The sequence below is a fragment of the Cyrtonyx montezumae genome, unplaced genomic scaffold (assembly GCF_038088225.1).
Source record: "Cyrtonyx montezumae isolate F1298 unplaced genomic scaffold, pur_monq_1.0 scaffold_1, whole genome shotgun sequence".
Lineage (NCBI taxonomy): Eukaryota > Metazoa > Chordata > Aves > Galliformes > Odontophoridae > Cyrtonyx > Cyrtonyx montezumae.
Genome location: NW_027071825.1, coordinates 19,439,222 through 19,459,230, shown reverse-complemented (window position 1 = coordinate 19,459,230; position 20,009 = coordinate 19,439,222). Strand labels below are relative to the sequence as shown.

At 37.7% G+C, this 20,009-nt stretch overlaps 1 protein-coding gene across 1 annotated transcript in view; it reads left to right on the top strand.

Annotated features, from left to right (window-relative positions):
* Positions 1-20,009, top strand: part of VAV3 (vav guanine nucleotide exchange factor 3) — a 152,157-nt gene that overhangs the window by 10,517 nt on the left and 121,631 nt on the right. Inside the window, exon 2 of the mRNA XM_065742663.1 lies at positions 15,935-16,051. Coding sequence (XP_065598735.1) covers positions 15,935-16,051 — 117 coding nt within the window. The remainder of the gene's footprint in view (positions 1-15,934; positions 16,052-20,009) is intronic.

Below are 20,009 nucleotides of genomic sequence, written 5' to 3'. Positions count from 1 at the left end.
ATCGTCATATTCAACTTGGTGTCCCAGCTAATTTTATGATTTCATATCATTTGAAGCCCTGGAGCAGCTTTGAATTTTGTTTCACGATGAGAACTTAATCCAGCTCAGTGTGGACTTCATAACGTCAGAATAGCTTCCCTCATGTGCCCCTCTAGAAATGATCCATGCTGCTGGGAAGGAGGTGGTTTTTGCTCAGCTTTCTAGTCACATCAATGCTTTCTGTCATTCAGGTTTTTCCATTGTGAAGTTCGGCCCACTCCTTCATGCTTCCTTCAACCTCATTCATTTTTTATAGTGGTAAGCGAATTTTAACAAGAGAATTTCCTTTCAAAATTGTAGTAGTTATTTGTAGTTATTTCCAGCTGTTCATGTCTCTGCATTCACCTATGGAAGTTCTTAGTCTTATAAGCTACCACCTGTAAGGGATGGCAGTGATGGGGATGCTGTTCATCCTGTCACCTACCCTTTGGCCTTGTCTGCTGAGTTCCTGATGCTTCTTCTGTGAGGTTTTCTCATGTTTTTCTGTGGGATACTCCCATTATATTCTCCTGTAAGGAGGCATGTTGGGATGACTCTGTAAAGGTGTTTCTGCACTTCGGGAAGTAAAGCTGTCTTAGTCTGTGCCTGAGAGGTTTTCTTTTCTTTCCTTAAATTATTGATTAAAAGTTTGCTAATGTCCCAAGGCAAAAGTGAACTGAAGAACCAGAGTGACTACAGATGGACTGAAGAGGCATGATGATGAAATTCTTCAAGGTTTTTTATTTTTTATTGTCAGTGTTAGAAAAATTGTTTGGAGTACGTCTACTCCCTTGGTATTACTGATCATGCTGTTTGTGTTAGGATAATTTAAAACCTTCTTTGTAAATAAAAGTCTTCCAAGAATTATAAGGAGAAAACAAATGAATGGCAGATGTTTAGTTTTTTTTCCAGCTGGCATTGAATTGGATATGATCTTTTTTAATCATCCAATTTCACATTTTCAAAACAATCATGTCTGACTAAAAAGAGAAGTGATTTTCCATGATGTTGCGTTAGGAGGTCCTTGAGGTTAAAAGCTATTTCCTGCTGGGTAGATCTGGTGATTTACAAAAATGAAATGAAATTATCCATTGTTACATTTACCATTTTATTACTTACATAGACAGATAAATATTGCCTCTTATTTCCAGTTGTTGTTTTTTATTGCAATTTTGGTTCAGTTCTGTGTAGAGCAGTTGCATTTCCTGACTGGTGTTGCTGCCATAAGTAAATGGGTAGACGAGAACTTTGTCTAAATAGAGTGTAAAATGTGGACAGTTTGTAAGTCCTTCTGTTCCCCTTACTGAACAACTTTCTGCAAATTGTGGAGAATGGACTTCTAACAAATACAGTTAGCACTGCTTAGTGCTGCCAGCATGTGAATTCGACAGTTTCTGCATGTGTTAACAGTAACTTGTTTCTCTTGCCCTAGGAAGGCTGTTGGAGCAGGTGGGGAAGCTCTGTGCAGGATGCTGTGGCTCCACTGGGGTGGCCACAGGCTGGTGGTAGAACTCATCCTGGGTTTTGGCAGACTCATGAGTCAGCTGGTGAGGATCAGTCAGCTTGGTCAGTTGTGTGCGGCACAGTCCTCCCCAGAGGGGAACACTGAGTCACAGCCTTGTGAGTTTCCAGTCCCCAGTGCAGGAAATACTCAAGTAGCTGCTCCTGCGGTTTCATTTAGAAATGAATGAGTTGTGTAGAAATTAAATAATTAGGTGGTATACTTCTGGTTCCTACTGCATGCTGACTTGTGGGCTATATATAAAACCTTTTGTTTAATGAAAGTATGTTTTGAAGTAGCATATCGTTGTCTTGAGTAGGGAAATGCTAGTTTCTGAAAACAGAATTTCCATTGAAAACAGTGAATGTAGCCACAAAGCTGGGTGCAAGGGTCTGTTCCAATTGTCATGCCTCCTTATTATTCTGGCTGCTTTTTGTCTAACCTCCTTTTGATTCATCATTAAAAATGATGTTGCTAAATCATTTTTTTTGTCTATTTTTTCATGCTGTTTTCTTCTTTCAACAAATTGAACAACTTTGTCTTTTGCTACAGGGGCTCTATGCTGTTGTTCTGCTTATCTGACTTAAGAGAAAAGACTAAGCTTTGTTGTGTTATTGTGTCCACTAGTTGGAAAGTAACTCCTATTTCCCCTGTGCTGAGAACCATCTCCACAGAGAGAGAGAGAAGAAAATCTGTCCTTGTTATAAAATCCCAGTTTCCAATTGCATATATGTTGATTTTTGTTATACTTTCTAATCTCCACCTGTTTGGTTATCACTCTGAACTATTTGAGAAGATAGCTGCTTGTCCAGGATCACACTGTTTTATTTAGTTTTCACTGTATTTAGTAGACTAGTTTGTAGTACAAAACAGCACTGAACAGCCAGGTGTAAGCCTTTGTATACATTCTTACAGCTTAGTTCCAATGCTTGCATTCAGTGTTACATAAAAGACAAACATCTTCAAGAGTCATTTGTTTTGTTACGCATTTAGGAAAGCTGATGCCTGTTCAGAAGTCTGAGAGTATGTTACAGCAGCTGCTTGTTTGGGTTCTGAATGTGTTGTTTTGTATAATAGCTGTAAAAAAAAATATTTGCCTACCACTTGCAGACAGGCAGATGCTTTCACTGACTACATTCTCTTGCTATGTTTTCCTTTTTGTATGCATCAGTATCAAAACTAGTGATAGAATACTGCATACACGTTTTTTTTTTTTTTTTTTTTTAGCCAAGACAAGAGTGGCTGTTGATTTTTCATGTAGTTTTGTGCAGGTAGGCAGCATCTTGCTCTGATATGTGTGCTTTATAAACAATTTTATTGATGATATTAATCTAAATTTAATAGGAATGCTTCTATAAAAATGAGTTAAGTTCTGCATCCCCTAAGCATACATTGCTGCTAGAATAGTAATTTGTTCTGTTTTTGTGGCCACATCATGATTTTAATAGGCTCAATTCAATTAATATATTTAGGCAGGGTTCAGGGTCCAGCAGTGCACCTCCTAAGGATTTCCTGTGGTTGTGGCTTTCAGGTCCTGTCTTGGGGAGAAAGTTTCCAGTACTCATCTGTATAAGTTTTCTGTGAGTTTGAGAGGCTTTGGGTCTCCATGCTGCTCTATGCAAACGGCAACTTCCAGGTGTGCTCTTGTCTCCTGGACTTCATGTGCTGAAGTCTGAGGACTGGATCTTCAGTGATAACGCTGGGCTCTGCGTGCAGCCTTGCCTGTGTGTTGGTTGTCATGAGCTACTGGAAAAGCTACATTACAGTGACTACTACATTACAGTGACTTAAAAAAAATTCTTAGTATATTGTATGGCCTGGTAATGCACGCTGCTCGCTGCCCTGTTGGTAGGGTAGTAAATGTCTTAGGGGATGTGAGTCCAGACAATGCTAGTAAATCTAATGGCTCTGCTGTGACTTAGTGTTTATTCACCACTTGATTGGTTTAGGTGATCTAATAGTGTTTTGTACTCTGGGATTTTAATTTTAAACAATTTCTTCTTTTCATAAATATCTTTCCTAATGAATCCATGCTCATAGTTACATTTTACTTTTTGAAATGCCAAAGTGGCATCTTTTGAAATCAAGTTTTGCACTCTTCATGGGTGTACTTCAAAGGCTGCAGAGGCAATACATTGGTATGATTCAGCAGAGACATCAAACGGGCCGCATGCAGAAGTGACAGTTGATTTTTCCATGACCATTTCCCTCTGCTGAGGCTGTCATAGCTGTTAATTCATACCAGTGGAAGTAGGTGTTTATGTGACTTGGACATGTTTCCCAAATGAATTTGGGCTGCTTCAGTGATGTTTTGTTTTGTCAGGCAGCTGGGTTGAGCGAATGCAGCCTTTTAGGCAGCAAAGACCTATGCCAGTACTTGGCTGAAACATCTTATGTCAAGTTTACTTCTCACTGCTTATCAGCATCCTTAAGGAAGAAAACTTGAGGCTTCATAGCATATTTTAAGCTCATATTGTAATATAATGTTGCTGATAGTAGAATTTGATCTAAAATTAATCAGTTCTCTCATTGTAACTACTTTGTCACTATTTTGCTCTGAGTTCCTTAATTAAGAAGATTGCTTCTCAGTGAAGAGGTGGAGCAGAGTTTGCCTAGCACTGGCTGGACTTGAGAATGGCTGTGTGCAAAACAATTCTAAGTACAGAGGCATTACACTTGTTTTAATTGACTTCTACCACAGAGAATTTTTGGAAGCTTGAGAACTGTCTGTTTGTGTCCTGTTTATGTCAAAATCACAGGGATTTTAGCTGTGAATCAAACCCTTGTTTCGTCTAGCTTTGTAACTTAGGGTCACCCGGACCAGATTCTTCAGAGCAGCAAGCTGTTCTGGTTGACATCTGTGAGGCTGTGGCACCTAAAGATTTTTGCAAAGCATATTTATAGCTACTTGCTTTGTGCACCAAACATTCATTATGCTATTATGCATCACAGCATGTTATGCCATTGCAGTCTTCTGCGTAATCCACAGTCACTTAGTTGTGGTCTCTTGTTTTAAGAAGGATGTAAGAAAATGAGAAAGGCGTGGAGAAGGACAGTAGGGGTTTTCAAATGTATGAAATGCTTTCTGGCAAGAAACAGCTCGGTGGAGAAGGAAGAACTTTTCAGCTTGGGAAAGAGACAATGTAGGAGAAGGTTATGGCAGAGGACTGAGGTAGGAGATAGGAAAGCAAAAAAATTTCTTTCTGGGGGATATCTAGGGCAAGTAGTAGGTAGCAGATTCAGAGCAAGTTGTTTCACCTAACTGAGTTAGAAATTGTGGTCTGCTAGATCTTAAACTTCAGACTGTGGTCTGTGTAGTGGCTTTTAAGTATTTCAGAAAAGCTTTGTCATTAACGCTGCAAGTGTTTTTTTTTTAAAGCTCATCTGAGGTAATGCAGTACTGTAGAAGATAAGATCGATTAAGTCAGTCACAGAAATTGCCCAAATGATTTTTGTCCTCTGAAAAACTTGCAGTGCTGTTTAAAATAAAATCTCAGAGCTTTAGATCATTTTAGTTATTTATGGTATAAATGGCATTATACCTTTCTTTCCTATTTTAGGTTGAAATAAAGATGTATTTTACTTTAAATATCTATGTTTATTTACGTAGTGCGGATGGTGAAGGTCCTGGGGGTGACACCACATACTTGAGAACATGTTCTTAGAGGCAGTGCTGCTGGTTAAACATGCAGTTCGTGCACAGTTGTGTACTTAAATCTCCTTGACAAAGAAAATAAATTGTAGTGTAGTACTTCTGCTTTTAAAGCTGCTTTACCTGCTCTGTGTTAAAGAGCTTTTTGCCTTAGGCTTTTCATTTTCCTGGTATGATCAGTTTATCTCATCAGGTGTATGATGACCTGGGCAGCAAATTCTCTTGCAGTTGCATGAGGTCTGGGATGTGACCTCCCTAAGAAGAGGAGGTGAAAGGCCCTGTGCTTCCATACACTGGGGAAGGAACTGGGAAAGCTGGCAAGTAAAGGCAAGCTGTGGTACTGTAGTGACAACCGCATCTCTGCTCCCACCTCACAGCAGCTGTACAAGGGCTGGAAGTTTGTGGCACTTTTCTGTTTTTCCCTGAAGTCTTTGACCTACTGGAGAGAGGGAGAAAAAGAAACCTAGAGAGCCAAAAGGGTCAAGCAATTTCCTTTCATTATTGTTGTAAGAGGAGCTCAAACTTGGTCCCAGTCTGGGCTGAAGACTGACTCTTAACGTACTGGTGTGGCACAGTGATCTGTAGTGTCTTTGCTTGGGGGTAGAAATACAGATGGAGCATTTATGGCTGCTTGAATGAAGGCTGTAGTGTCTGTAGCGCTCTAACCTCGCTCATATCATTTCAGTACTGAGCAGAGAAGGATGATGTACCTGGTGCCTGTTTCTCTGACTGATAATTATGTGAGAATCTAGGAACAGTAAAACCAACTCTGGGTTTGCTTTTAATGGGTAACACATTGTTAGTGGAAAATGCTTTACTACTAAGATTGCAGAAGTATCTAACTTTCTCAACCTGATAATTAAAATGGAGCTCTGTGTACAGATATGGTAAGCTTGAGTGAAATTGAGAGCTTTCAGTTTTCTTCCTCAGGTTTTGAGATTGAAACTGCTTGGGCACCACTGCAATAGAGATGACATTTGGTGCTGTGACAGTGTATTAAAGCTGAAGAGAATATCACAATGTGTAAAAATATAGGTAGTATACGTGGTGTCCACTGAATTTTCACTTCCAATCCTGCAAATTTACTGCTGGAGTTTTTGTCAGATATGACTATTTCCACTGGTTTGTTGTTTGGGCTTTTGGACTTTTCTGTTCTACTTTCTGAGCTGGCAAGCCCTGAGAAGCTCTCACCAAGTGCGTTGGAAAAGTCTGTCCTTATTACAGAGAGCAGCCTAATGCACTGCAAATCTGACACAGCATACTAGCAAAAACTAGTGGATTTTTAAGAGGGCAGCAATGTTCATATTAAGTAGTTTGTAGGGAGCTTAACTACATCTTCAGATCTTGCTAGGAGTTTACTCCATTATCATAACAGCCTGAAAAAGACTACTCATACAATTCAAGAAAGCATTTAAAATGTTGAAGGATTCATATGTGTTAACATTGATGAATGATAATAAGAACTTTGCTCTTTTATACTGGCAATCACAGAACTAGTACATGAACTATATGATGTACTGATAAGAAATAGAAGCGTGTAGGAGTTATTTGGACTAGGCTTACCTTTAGCAGATGCTTACTAACCCTTTAAAAATATTCTATTGTGTTGATTTTCCATACGGGCTTCAGTGTTTTGTTCTTAAAATCTTAAAAAATAAATGTTGAATCTGTGTTATATGTTGAAAGTTTGGAACTTGTAGGTAAAGAAGAATGAGCAAGTACATGTTAGTTTTAAAATTATTAAAAAAAAAATCTGCACTGTGAACCTTTACAAAGGAATGTGGTGGCTGGGATCCAGGTGTGGCCTTGTAGGAAGGACCAGGGTATTAGAACATGGCTCTCTAGAGTAGATTCAGTTTGGGTAATGAATTCAATGGGGCCACGTTTTTAGGTATGTGGCAAGGCACTGAGAAAGGGACTGTACTTCCAAAAAGAAGCTGAATTGAAGGATGGATCTTAAGTGCAAATTTTGTATGAAAGTCTTCTGCTGCACCTTCTAACAGTAGAGACATGTAAATATAAACTGCAGTCAAGAATTAGTGACTTTGAAATGCAATGGAAGCAGCATCTTAGTGTACCAGGCTAACAGTATGAAATGTGTTGGGTGTTCTTTTGAGCAGTGTGAAGTTCTCTTTGTAGTTTGAATATGGATACTTTTTTTTTTTTTTTTACTTTGGTCATGAAAATATTGGTGCTAATTTGTTTAATGCTTTCCATTTATTTTGCAGATTTCATGTGAGAAGAATGCTGTAGCTTTTAAGGTTTTTTTGATTCCCCCATAAATTTAGAAACTTTTATGTAGGTATAGGTTTTGATTTTTTTTCCAACCATGAACAGTTTCATACAACTGCCAGTGTTCCAACTAGTAAGCTGCAATTTGAACAATTAGAAACTGTGTAAGAACTGATGAAAATGCATCCTAGAAGAAAAAAGCGTCCTCCACACTTCTGCTCCTTACACAAGCAATTTACTTGTCATGGTTGTAAATACCATTCACGGTGACCACTGTCTCACTGTAAATGGCAGTTTTATAAATAGTTTTGCCTGAAGCATTTTAACACCAAAATGTTAATATATTGTTCCCTTGTGTTAGACTTGTTTCATGTTTTCCCATGGTTTAAACATGAGACAAATCTTGTATTAGTTAAATGTTCTTTCTCACTGGGTCGTTCCATCAGCCTATTTTGATTTTTTCATTTTAACCTTTGTTTCACTATTTCTCTACCTTTGCTGTTCCTTTTACTGTTGCCCTCTTTTCATTTCCTTGCTTCTATTTTCCTCCTATTTGTACTCTTCTCAGGACTGTGTTCCATATTCCTTTTGTATTCCTGCTTTTTTTTTTTTTCAGGGATGCAGCTTGAGGAGGTAAGATGAAATAGAGCTAGGCATTTGAAAAGGTAACTAAACACAGGAACATCTTAGCTAATCTGTTTGCACTTTGCATACTTAATATAGTGTTCTAATTACTGTTCTTTTTGATGAGATACTGCAGAATAGACATGTTAAGTCTTGCCAGCAGGGAACAAAGGGCTTCCCAAAAACTTTTATTTACAACAGGATACTGTCCTGAGCTCCCACCCCTGCCTCTTGCTAATTAAACCTATAACTTGGGGAATTCCTCCATTTGGGATTTTGTGGTTTAAAAATTGCTGTCTGTTTAGTGACGTGCCACCACCAAAGCTCCCTTTTACTCTCTATCTTGCGACAGGCCAAAGAAGACAGGTTTCTTGGGGCAGCATGGTGATGCCTGTCCCTGTACACATCGTGGGACATGATGGCTGTTTGCTGAATCGGTTTTGGTGACTGTTTACTTAGAAGTTGCCAGTTCCATGGCTTGTAGGAAGTCTTCACATAAATACTGTGTTCCTTAAGTCCTCCTTTGCCCTCGCTTGTTAACCAGTGCTGTAGTGCCAGCATAGATAAGGAGAGTCAGGAGTCTAGAGTGTTTTTTCCTGTCCTCCCTTCGTTTTATATCAGTACTAACAAAAGCTCAGCTTTGTGCTTCCTCAGCTTTTTCTTCAAGTTTTAGTTTCTATTTTCTTTATTTGAAGCATAGGGAAGAGCAAACGTACATAAACTAAACTCCATACTCAAGCCAAGATGCAATAGACACAATTGAATAGTAGTCAGGAATTTTAAGAAGAGCTTTTCCATGAATATTTAATTACTACATTAACTGAGCAAATAAAGAACATGCTATTAATATTCGTACTGTGTTAGCAATGGTTCAAAGGAATTTAATATGTTTTATAGTTCATAGAGTGTGCTGTGCGTTGTGTAGGCCTTCAAAGAATACCCACATCTTAACTCTCCAGATCTCCTTAGCTGTTCTGTCTGTAGGACTGCACATTAAAGCATCTTCTAAGAATTAAGGAACATCTGCTGTTCTCTTCAAAGAACAATTCTAAGCAAAATGCTTCATGGTTATATAGTAGTACTAGTCTTGCATGTTTTGTTACCTAAAAGTGACTCCTGCCTTAAGTGACTATACGAAGACCTGTAGATGCTGCTAATGATCCTGCCTTTTTCAGAACCCAGTATGCTGTCTCCTGCATCCTTATTAGTGTGTCTGCTTTGCGACAGAACTAAAAATGTTTCCTGAAAATCCCTTCTGGAGAGCGAAGGTTAGGAGATATTTAACCTTTCGATCATTTGCTCCTATTTAGAGCTTAAAATATATTGATCATCTGAATGATGGAGATGGTTTGCAGCTCAAGAGATCAAGTGTAGGACCTAAAACTGATTCTTCCTGTGTTTGTTAGTTTTTTTTTAATTTAATTTAAACGATCATTTTCAAGTTAATGTTTTATTGAAGAGTCAGAGTAATACTCACTTGTGTTCTGATGCTCCAACCCAAAAAACTTAGGAGATAGCCTTTTAGCTTTCATTATCTTACTGAAAACAGGAGCACTCATCCTATCCCATTGTCTTGGTTTTTAAATTCCTTATGGCCACTTTGCATTGCCTGTCCAATTTTCCAGAGCTTCAGAAGAAAGTGGCACACAGGAGTGTTACAAATGTTAAATCTCTGCTCCTGACTGTGATACTGCTTTTCCCTCTTGCTGGCTCAGGAGAAGACATTAATAGATGTTGAATTAAGACTTCATCAGTGGGTCCGTACTTCATTCACTGGGTATCCTTACAGCTATTTTTACTGCATATAGTGATAATTACTCCTGTTGGCAGAGCAGAACTAATCTAATCTTCTTTGGCAGCTGAAATCTGTGAAGGTGCCAGGAACGATGTTTGTGTTGAATTGTTAACCCTGAACTTGCAGTTCCATCAGTACCACAGTGGGCTCCCATTTTGTCTGAGTACCTAGTAAGCTGATATTGTTTGATGGCCCTGCTTTTGGGATCAGTCTGTGAGATGGCATGTTTTGGGGGACTGTCAATTCTGGCTTGCAAAGAGGAGCCCTCAGTGTAAGAAGAGCTCTGTCTGTGTGTACCTAATTTTCTTCCTTTATTGTATGTGTCTGAAAGAATTTTTCTTTGTGTGTATATTGTCAATAACAGAATGGAAATAATAATGAGATCTTTCTGGCTAATCTTTTGTCATCAGCATCCCCAGGACAGGAAAGGTCAGGAGCCTATGTTCTGCACTTAGTGCTTAGGTCTTGGAAGAGCATGAAAGTATTCTGGCAATTATCTGTTCCTCTTTTATTTTTCTGCCTTCTGTTCTTGCTTAACTCTTCTTTGCTAGGGTTATAAATGTGGACTGACAGAAAAACCTCCCATCTTAGTAACCCTGTACGTGCTGTCTTGCATGCAACATCAGTACTTCACAAAATAAAAAATGTTATCGTCCCTTCTGAAAGAGATGCATGAATTGGGACTAAATTCACTCATCTGATTACTTCCTTTTCATACACTTATTTTGAATGTCTGGCCTTTCCTCAGCTATTTTTGTCACTCGTGCCTGCTGTTACATAACCTCCCCTTACTTCTTGGGTATGCCCATGTGGTTGATGAGGGTACTGAGTCAAAGGTGAATAGCTGCAGCTGTGAATATGGTTCACAAAGCACGGGCTGTTAGAGGAGGAGGGGAAAGGTAATATTGTCTTTGACATCTTAAAGGGGGACGTGGTGGTGTGAGCAGGCAGTTAGCTAAGCAGAACTCTCTTTTTTTTGCTTTTACTTTTTGTTGCAGCTCCTACGTGTTAGCTGTCAAGAGCAACTGGTCTTAGTTCTGGGTCAATTCTGGGGTCCTGATTTTTTTTGCAGGGCTGTGACTGCAATGTTGCAAAGGCTGGGATGTGCAGGCATGGAGGAAATGTATGATGTCTGAAAAAGTACATCAGACTGGAATTGGTACATGTTTAAGAAATACTGGAGTAATAGTTTGTGAACTTAGTTTCAAAAGGAGAGGAAAAAAACACTTCTGAGAAAAACTAACAGCAATCTTCTTTGCATTTAATGCCCCTTTTAGACCAGCACCTCTTCAGATCATCTCAGAGGCTCAAAATCGAGCTGTTCTGTGCTTGGTTCTGGCTTGTCCTACATACTGTGTCTATTGTTACATATAAAAATACGAGAAAGTCGCTGGCTACCAAAGTTTTCTCTCTTATACAGTTTTGTCATAAAAGAATAAAATGGAGATGAAATTGAAATAAATAGCAAGCGCTGTTTTTTATGCTCTTAGTTGGAAGTGTAATGAGAATTCCATTCTCTGTAAATACTTATTTCGTGGCCTTTAGGTTTTCACTTGGCTGTACGGTGTTGCTGAGTTGCAGTTCCATGTAAGTGAATGGAGTTTCCAGAACTCTTTGTTGGTCTCTGAACTCCCTTAAGAATACTTTTTGTACAGAAGCTACATCTAGGTACGCAGTATGGCCCCTACTAACAGACTTTATTCCATTGAAGTAGTTCAGTGCTAGAATATATTTTCTGAGAAATACTTCAAAGACTGTAGTGATAGCATATGGAATTTTTTTTTTTCTTTTGCATTTAGTCGTTCACTTCATTAGAAGCTGGGCTAGAGGAATCTATCTTCCCTCTGGGCAGTTATAGTCCTGCCTGTGCTTTTTGTGTCTAATTAGTCATTTCTATTCAGTTCCTTTTGTAAAGAATTTCTGTACGTTTCTGTCAGTACTCATAACAATGCACTATACTGACAAAGCCTCAAGTAAGTGTTTCTTTTTGTGTCAAACAGCAAATGTTACAGTAGAAAACAGCATACTTTTTGTGTGGAATTGGGTACGATTTGGTTTATCTGCTCGATTCCCATTTAAATTCATGCAAATATATCACCAAACACATAAACCATAGCTCCATATTTTGATGTTAGATTTTTTTATTCTTATTTTTTTCTTGAATTGTTCTTTGTTTCAGTTAACATTGCCTTAAAACCTCCTGGAACATTGAATTCACAGCAGAATGGACCAGAAGCCACTAATGCTCTAATATGTTCCATAAAAAAAGGCTCATTGCAAGAGTTGTAACATGTCAGCAGTACTGGCAACGACAACATCATCTGTTGGTAGAAGTCTAAGTACTGTGTGGTGGCACATCAGGGAGTGCTTCATAAACATCTTGGTAATCTGTAGATGTTAATATTGAAAATGGAGCAAAACTAGCATGCGTTATGATTTTATTTTTATTTTTCCCACCATCAGTATGTTAAACATACTTTGTGCCAACCTTGCTACCAAAGAGGAAATTTTGGGAAGCTGTCTGTGCTGAGGATCCGCTGCTGCACAGAAAATGTCAGGAATGGATGGAGCTATCACCCCTTGTCTGCGTGTTTTCAGAGCACTTGCTGTCTCCTGAGGGTGGTGATTGTTGACAGTCTGTGGGTGCTGATTTTGCTCTCCTCTCATGATATACTTGGAGATTAGCCAGACAAGCTTGATTTTTCACTAGTATAAATGTTTTAGGATAGTGTCTTCCATTATCCTGCTGCAATATTTTACTGATCAAGAATTCCAGACTGAGGTGTCCTAATTAGGGTGTTTTTTACATAATGAAGAGAAACCAGTTCTTGCACTGAAAGACAGTGTTTCCTGTGATAAAGACCTTCAGAGTTCAGACCAAATGGACCTTTGGATCTCATTACACCTGTAGGAGAGCTGCTCTTTGTACCTTTGATCTCCCTGTGGTGTACCAAAGCATAATGTTTTTGTGTCAAAAAGAAACACAAAAATATTGTACTTTTCCAAATAGGGCCATTCTTATTAATGTGAGAATGCAGACTGATGCTGCCTTCTCCTTACTGCTGGCAAGGAGGGTTGTCTTTCAGAGAATTTCCTTGAATTTAGGTGCATGCTCTTTCTCAATTTTGAGGTTTCTTTTACTAATTTGCAATACAATAACCACAGTGATAAAAATCTTAGTTTTCATTGAGAAAATTGTTTCTTTAGATGATTACAATATAATGTTTTTGAAATCTTTCTGAAAGTTTTCTGGATAACATAACTGACTTTTACAAAATACAACTAGTGGATAATGAGTTCTTTGTAAAAAGAGTTTTTCTTACTTGTGCTTTTTTGAAAAGTGTGTGCCTATAATATAAACAGATCTTGGTTTTAATAGTCTGAGTTCTATCCAGGTAGCAGCTGTGGTTAGCTTAATAGTTCAGAAATAAGCCTTTCATTTTCAGTTTTGCAAGAGAAAATTGATGGTTACTGAATCATTAGGTACCTAGCTAAACTCATTAGGCTTCCTGTGATCTGGCAGGGGTTAGTCTGTATTGTTTGGAGGCCTGTTTTGTTGAAGGCACAGAATAGCACACTGTAATTGATGATGTGGTCCAGACCCAAGTGTGGGTAGGTTTGACAACCGCTTAGTTCGTGGTTTCTAGATCGTACAAGACGTGTAATATAACTGCAGTGTTTTCTTATGGTTATTGAATATTAGAATATTACATCAAGCCTGTTTAACATATGACGCATGTTAAGTGCATTATATATTTAACTTTGACACTTAATGAATAAGTGAGTATTAAGAAAGAAACAAAACCCCCACTAGCATGGGGCGGGGAGTGGGGATTAGTATCCTCTTTGATTTCTATTGGAATGTGCTTAAGAATTACATTTCTTACCTGAAGTGCAGATGTTTTAATACTTTTTCTAAAAACAGAGTGCTATGGAAACTTAATTTCACAAAATTCTCCTCAAACTTGAAATGACTGATGTATAATTTTGGACAATTTTTGCCATTTTTACCTTTTATTTTAAGAGATCTCTGCTAGAAAGACTTGGAGAAGTTTAGCAGAATGGAAAGAGCATTTTGCTTGTGTATGCCTGCTGATGTGCAAACAGTTTTTAGCTACATTAAAAAACCAAATGCATCTTCTGGAAATACTGCAGGCAAATGTAGGCCAGGTTTCAGGTCTGTGACAGCCCCTGTCTCTCCCTTAACTTCTGGTTCTCTTCAAGGTAAACAACTTAATGCTGCTGTGAGCTTTCTTTGCATGAGAGCTCATCATCCCTGTTCTAAATTCATCACTTTCCTAGGGGGAAAAGGAGAGAGCTCTGAGTTTTTCAGTGAGAATTAAAACTGGGAACTGTGAGAAATTCACTGTGGGTAAAGCAGTACTAAGACTATACTCTGCATGGACAAAGCTAGTAGACCTTGATGGCTTTTAGAAAAATAATAATAAAAAAACTTAGGAACGAAAATAGAAAACAATAATCACTTTGTTTTAAACCAGTCTTATGGTGCTATCTTGCAGGGCTAGAGTAGAAGAGGTGTACACACCTTATCTGTTAGCAGGCTCTATCTTCTAAGTAATTTTGATTTGAAGATTATAATTTCTGTGAAACGAGAGAAGCTTGTAATGTTGACCAAGAAATCTAGGTATGTGTTCTCATATTTCAGTAGTCATAACTATGTAGTCACCAAGCAGCCCTGTTGGCTGTGCAGCATGGTGTGGCCTGGTGTGGCTGTGCCACTGGGCATGCAGGGAGGGTGGGGGCTGACTGCAAGCTGCAGCACTGGTGTGTTCACATGGGGCCCCACAGATGTGTGTGTGTTGTCATTGCAGCTCAGGGCTTGTTACAGGCACCTTGCTGGCATCTATTGTGATGGCTTCAGTGGCACTTTGCAATGAGATTGTTGGCTCTTGCCATATCTTACTACCCAAAACCACTGGAGTTGTCCACTTAATTGCACAAGACTAGTATTTGCACTTCTAATCAGTCTAAACTACCAGATGTGCTGCTTTTTCCTCTGTCTGGCTGGCTAGCTCTAAGACATGAAGTCAGGTTCTCTGTTGAATTGGTATTTTCTTGTCTTAGGCTAAAAGTAAGGCAGTTGAGGTATTTTGGCTGAGTGAGCGGTTTGGGTATTATGGGGGCACTTGGGATACATATGGTTGCGAGACCGGCTCTGCATTAATTTCAAAAATAAAAATACTGTTTTGATGTAAACATAGTTAAGCTGGAATATATAACAATGCTATAATCTGTCCTAGTGTATATAATCCACATTGTTATGAATTCACAATAACATGGAGAACACTGGGAACTCAGTTCTAATATTCAGTTGCTGTATAGCTTACAGTAAAACGCATATGAAGAGCCCTTTAAATATTGTTGCTTGTAATTACTGTGTTTGGCATATTGTGTGTGTGTATATATATATATATATATTGTGTAGTGGATTTTAAGAATCTGCAATGACATCTTTATGGATCTAATGTTCGTATGAGAGGACAAAAAGAAAATAGCCTTTGAATTCAATACAGTATTCAGAGTGGTTTGAGGATATTAAATTTCCAGTAAATAAATGGATGGGTACTTTTTCACGTCATTTTCATCCCCTCGCTTGATGAGTGAATGGTGAATATACATTCATAATATCTTCAGTGTGCAACTTTCAAACTCTGCTTTTATCTTAACAAATGAAGATATTTTATGTACATGCAGAGTAACTTTTTCAACTTTTTCATATTAAGGTAATTTTATTAATGTAATTCTATGTAAAAACAGAAATTCTTTTTGAGTTCTGTGATTTGCTTTCTGTACAGAACTGAAAAGTAGCTGCATTTAGACCTATTTATGTCTAGGAGCTTATTATAAATTTTGTTAACGTGAAAAAAGTAATTTCTACTCACATAATGCTTCTATGCAAAGCTTTGTTAACGCTTCTGAGGCTGCAGGGAATTCCAGTTAGTGGCTGAATTAGAACCAGAGTAAGGTCCCAGCGCAGTGGAAGTGCTGACTCAAAAATCAACAATTGTATCCTCAGATTTTGTGAAGTATTTGTGACTAAAGCTGCTGATTGACACACTTTATGCTTAGCATTTTTTTTTCTTTCCCCTAGTTTCTCTGCCTGAAGAATATAAGGACTTTTCTTTCGGCATGTTGTGAAATATTTGGGATGAAGAAAAGTGAACTTTTTGAAGCGTTTGATTTGTTTGATGTGAGAGACTTTGGAAAGGTAAGGATCCTTTAGCAATTATATCCTGAGTAACGTTCATGTTCTGCTGCTTAAGGATAAAAGTCTTTGTAGGTGTGGTGTAGAAGCTGTAACCAATGGGTGGACAGCCATTAGGAAAAAAAGGGTAAGAATTAGGAAAACAGATAAATGAAATTGAAATTGGAGGTTCTAATAAATAGCAGAAGAAGATTGTTGGTAGGAAAAATTTGAAGATGTGAAAGGAGAAGTTACAAACTGGATTGAAAGATGATGAATTAGAATGTACGCTGAATGTGCAAAAGTGGCAAAATGTGAGCAAGTACTGTGTGGTGAAATCACTTTTAAATAAAAACAACAACCAAATTCAACAACAGTGCAGAATTAGAAGCTCTGGATGTTTTCGTTGAGACCATGTGGTGCCCAGCACATTTATTTCATCTCTACTGCTTGAAATTCATTCGTGTCTCTTCCTGTGTCATCTGTGTTTATTAACAACTAGTTTTTCAAGCTGTCTTTTTAACCCTCTGTAAAGCACAGCTACAGCTATATTTGGTTAATGTGACTATTCTAATTTGCAAAGCCTGAAATATATTCTTCTTTAAACCTATCACTAGTTATTCTAAATATAAAAGCTTTTTCCAGTGTATTGTTCACAGCCTCCCACATATCTGTTTGATCCGTCATCGCCAGCATATGTTCTGTTCAACTTCGGTTTCTGCTTTTGAGTCATAGGGTATTGTTACCCTATTTCCACAGAAAATGAAGTAGCAAAATAAATAGCTACTTACCCAAATTTACTCTATTTTAAGCTTTTTTTTATGCACTCGTACTTTTGCTAACTAATACTTACATAAGTAGATGTGGAGGTAAAGATGGCACAAGAGTGCAAGCATGAATTAGATCTTCAGCATGACTGAGTGTCTGAGAAGCTTCAGTGAAGACTTATTAACCAAACAATCTGACTCTCTTTTGATGTTGTCAGGTTTTTAAGTCCTTTGTTTAGTAATAAGAAGAAAAGACAAAGAGAGAAACCTGGTAACTGCACTTGTTTCTTAGTGATAATGACTGTCTTTTGTCCTCTTAAATCATGTCTAAAGCAAAGCATTTGTTAAAATGCTGTCCTCTAACAAATTTACAATATAACATACCTTAAAGATTTAAATTCCTCTTCTACTCACACAATTGAAAGGAAAATGAATTGCTGGTTTTGTTTTCTCTCTGTGGAATATCAGTGCCTTTTTATTAGGGTATTTAGGTAATCAGATATCCCTAATATTTGCATCAAATTTTTTATATGTATGCCTAATGCAGTAATAAAATGTCTTTTATTATTGTAGCTTCTAATTAATGGCTGAGATTTGTTTCATATTTCCCACCACATGAACATTTTTAAGAAAACAGCCTGATTCTGAAGACATACTTTATATTCAATATAAATAATAATTTCCATCTCAAAGAAATAAGTTCTGAATTTAGCCCAGCACAAATGTTTTTGACGTTCTTTAATTGCATTTTTAACAGAATTTATTTTGGAACTTATTTTTATGTGAGTAGAATGATTAGTTTAAAAACATCAGCACCAACAAATATTTTTACCATTTTGTTTATCTTCCCAAAGCAAATTTAGATCCAGTAAAATCAGTAAAATTAGACTTGAGGTTTTTATGCTTGTATTGCCACACAGAGTGAATTTCAGATTCACAGGCATTATTGGGTGCAGAATGACACTTGTTATGCTGCTGCCTTTGAATGCTTGAGTGAATGCCTGCCATGCAATTGGAAGTTGTGTGTTACACTTAGGTGTGCTGGTTTTTAGTTTTACCAGCCTCTGCAATTGAGCATGTAGGCAGCTTCCTGCCAATTACATTAAAATGTGTAGCGAGCATTATGTTCAGTTATTTCTATGGTTTAACAGTGTAAAGTTTGTGCAATTAACTTGAGAATATTTTTGGGGTATCATATCTGATGAAGTACCTGTTACTTGGGAAATTCTGACACTATTACTATGATGGGAATAAGAAAGCTTTTTTATTTTTTACCCAGTTTTTCCTTCTTAACTTTTGCATTAAGAATTGATTATTTCTGTATGTATGACTACTCAAAGGTAGTCTTAAATCTCTAGCCTTCTTGAGCTGAAGCTACAGCTATGCAAAAGGACAAAAAAGCAGCATGCTACATTTTTCCTCTGCTGCAGCCATTTTGCAGTTTCTGAAAAGAGTTCTTCAAACTTCTCTCCCTCATTATGTGCAAAATATGAACGATTAAGCACAAACATAACATAATATGGTTTAGAAATCCTCTCAGATATGTTTTCAGACTGTTGACAAAATGTGTGATGGGATGAGTACATGCAGATTTCACAGCCTCTGAAACATTTGAATACCCTGTAAGCCAGACTGAAGTTGAGTTGTCAGAAACTGGCAACTAATTACCAGTGCTGAGATGTAAATAAACTGTTGCTGAGGTGACTCTATAAGACTTATATACCTGGTACTTAAAAAAATAAAAACACCTGAATTTGTCATCTTATGATAAAACATTCTGTTTTGACATATTTCAATGACTATTTAAGTACGGTAGAGGGAACAGGAAAAATGTGTCAGCTGTAAATGAGTGATATGCTTTCAAGGAAATAAGCTGGAATGGAAAAAATATACAATAAACCTTGTGATGAATACTATCTTTTTGAAATATATATATTCTTGTTGGAGCAAAACCTCTTGTCATGGTAGTAGTAGCTGCATGTTGTCTGTATGGACATAGACCATTTATCAACCTTATGAAATACGTGTTACAAAATATTTGATGATAATGGTGAAACATGCATTTGATAGCTTGGGATAAATAAGCTAAGGCTTTCATGTGTTGCATCTAAACATGGAAATTTGTCTTGAATTTTATGCTCCACTTGGAAAGCTCTGTGATTGAAGAAGGGTGTTTGTAGTTATTTTTATGGGAAGTAGAACGGAAGTTGAAGCAGTGGAAGCATGTAGATAGCAGGTAACCCCATGAGTATGCCATCAATGCATAAGTGCTGTATGACTGTTGATATCAGCTGTTACACAATGAGAGTTTTCTTGTTTCAAACCTAAAGCACAGATTTTTTTTATTTGTACACTGACTGTGAAAGAGAAAGGGATATGTAACACAGAGGCAGGAAGGTTCTCAAACCATGCTTTCTAGCCATAAATCTCTTATGTTTTTTCCTGTGTTCTGTAGTATTCACTCATCCTCACTCAGTCATCTTTCTTTCAGTAAATTTTATGGTTGCCTTGTTCAGCTCCTGACAGAGCATGAAATGCCCTCCCACGCGTGTTGGGTGCCAGACAGTGTTTTCATTGCAAATTCCATGCAGGAGAGTCATTTTTCACTAGCGCAACGTTGTCAAGTTCTTCCTTTCTACCTGTGTGCCAGAATCAACAAATACTGTTGATGCTTGTTCTATCAGTTCTGAGCCCTGTGTGCTCCTTCAGTGCCTGTGGTGTTCAGTGTGCCGTAACAAATTGCTGCTATCCCTGTTCTCTGAAGAATTTTCAAACTCCTCTGTTGCAGAAGTGGGAATTGGGATTAGATCCAGTTCCTGTTGATGTCAACAGACACTCACTGGCCTCAGAAGAAGTGTTAGAGGGCTTGTGGAGAAAATGCTGTCCAGATATTGTTAGGAAAAGAGCTTTGTTTACTATACTTTAAAATATTGTCAGCAGTGACTGAGCACAGTGTTTTTTTTATGATTCAGCCCATCTAATATGAACATGTTTTTATCTTTGAACTCTGGAAGCAGGGAATAAATAGAGTTATTTTCAAAATAAGTTAAATAGTAGCAGGGCCCTGCAATAGGCATCTAGAAATAATAAAGCCAAGGTGATCAGATATCACCTACTACTGATCAAATAAGTACCTAGTTCTTGAAAAGCACTTCTGAGAAGCATTTAAGATAATATCTAGTGTAGCCATCTCTTCAGTGATGCTTAAATACCAT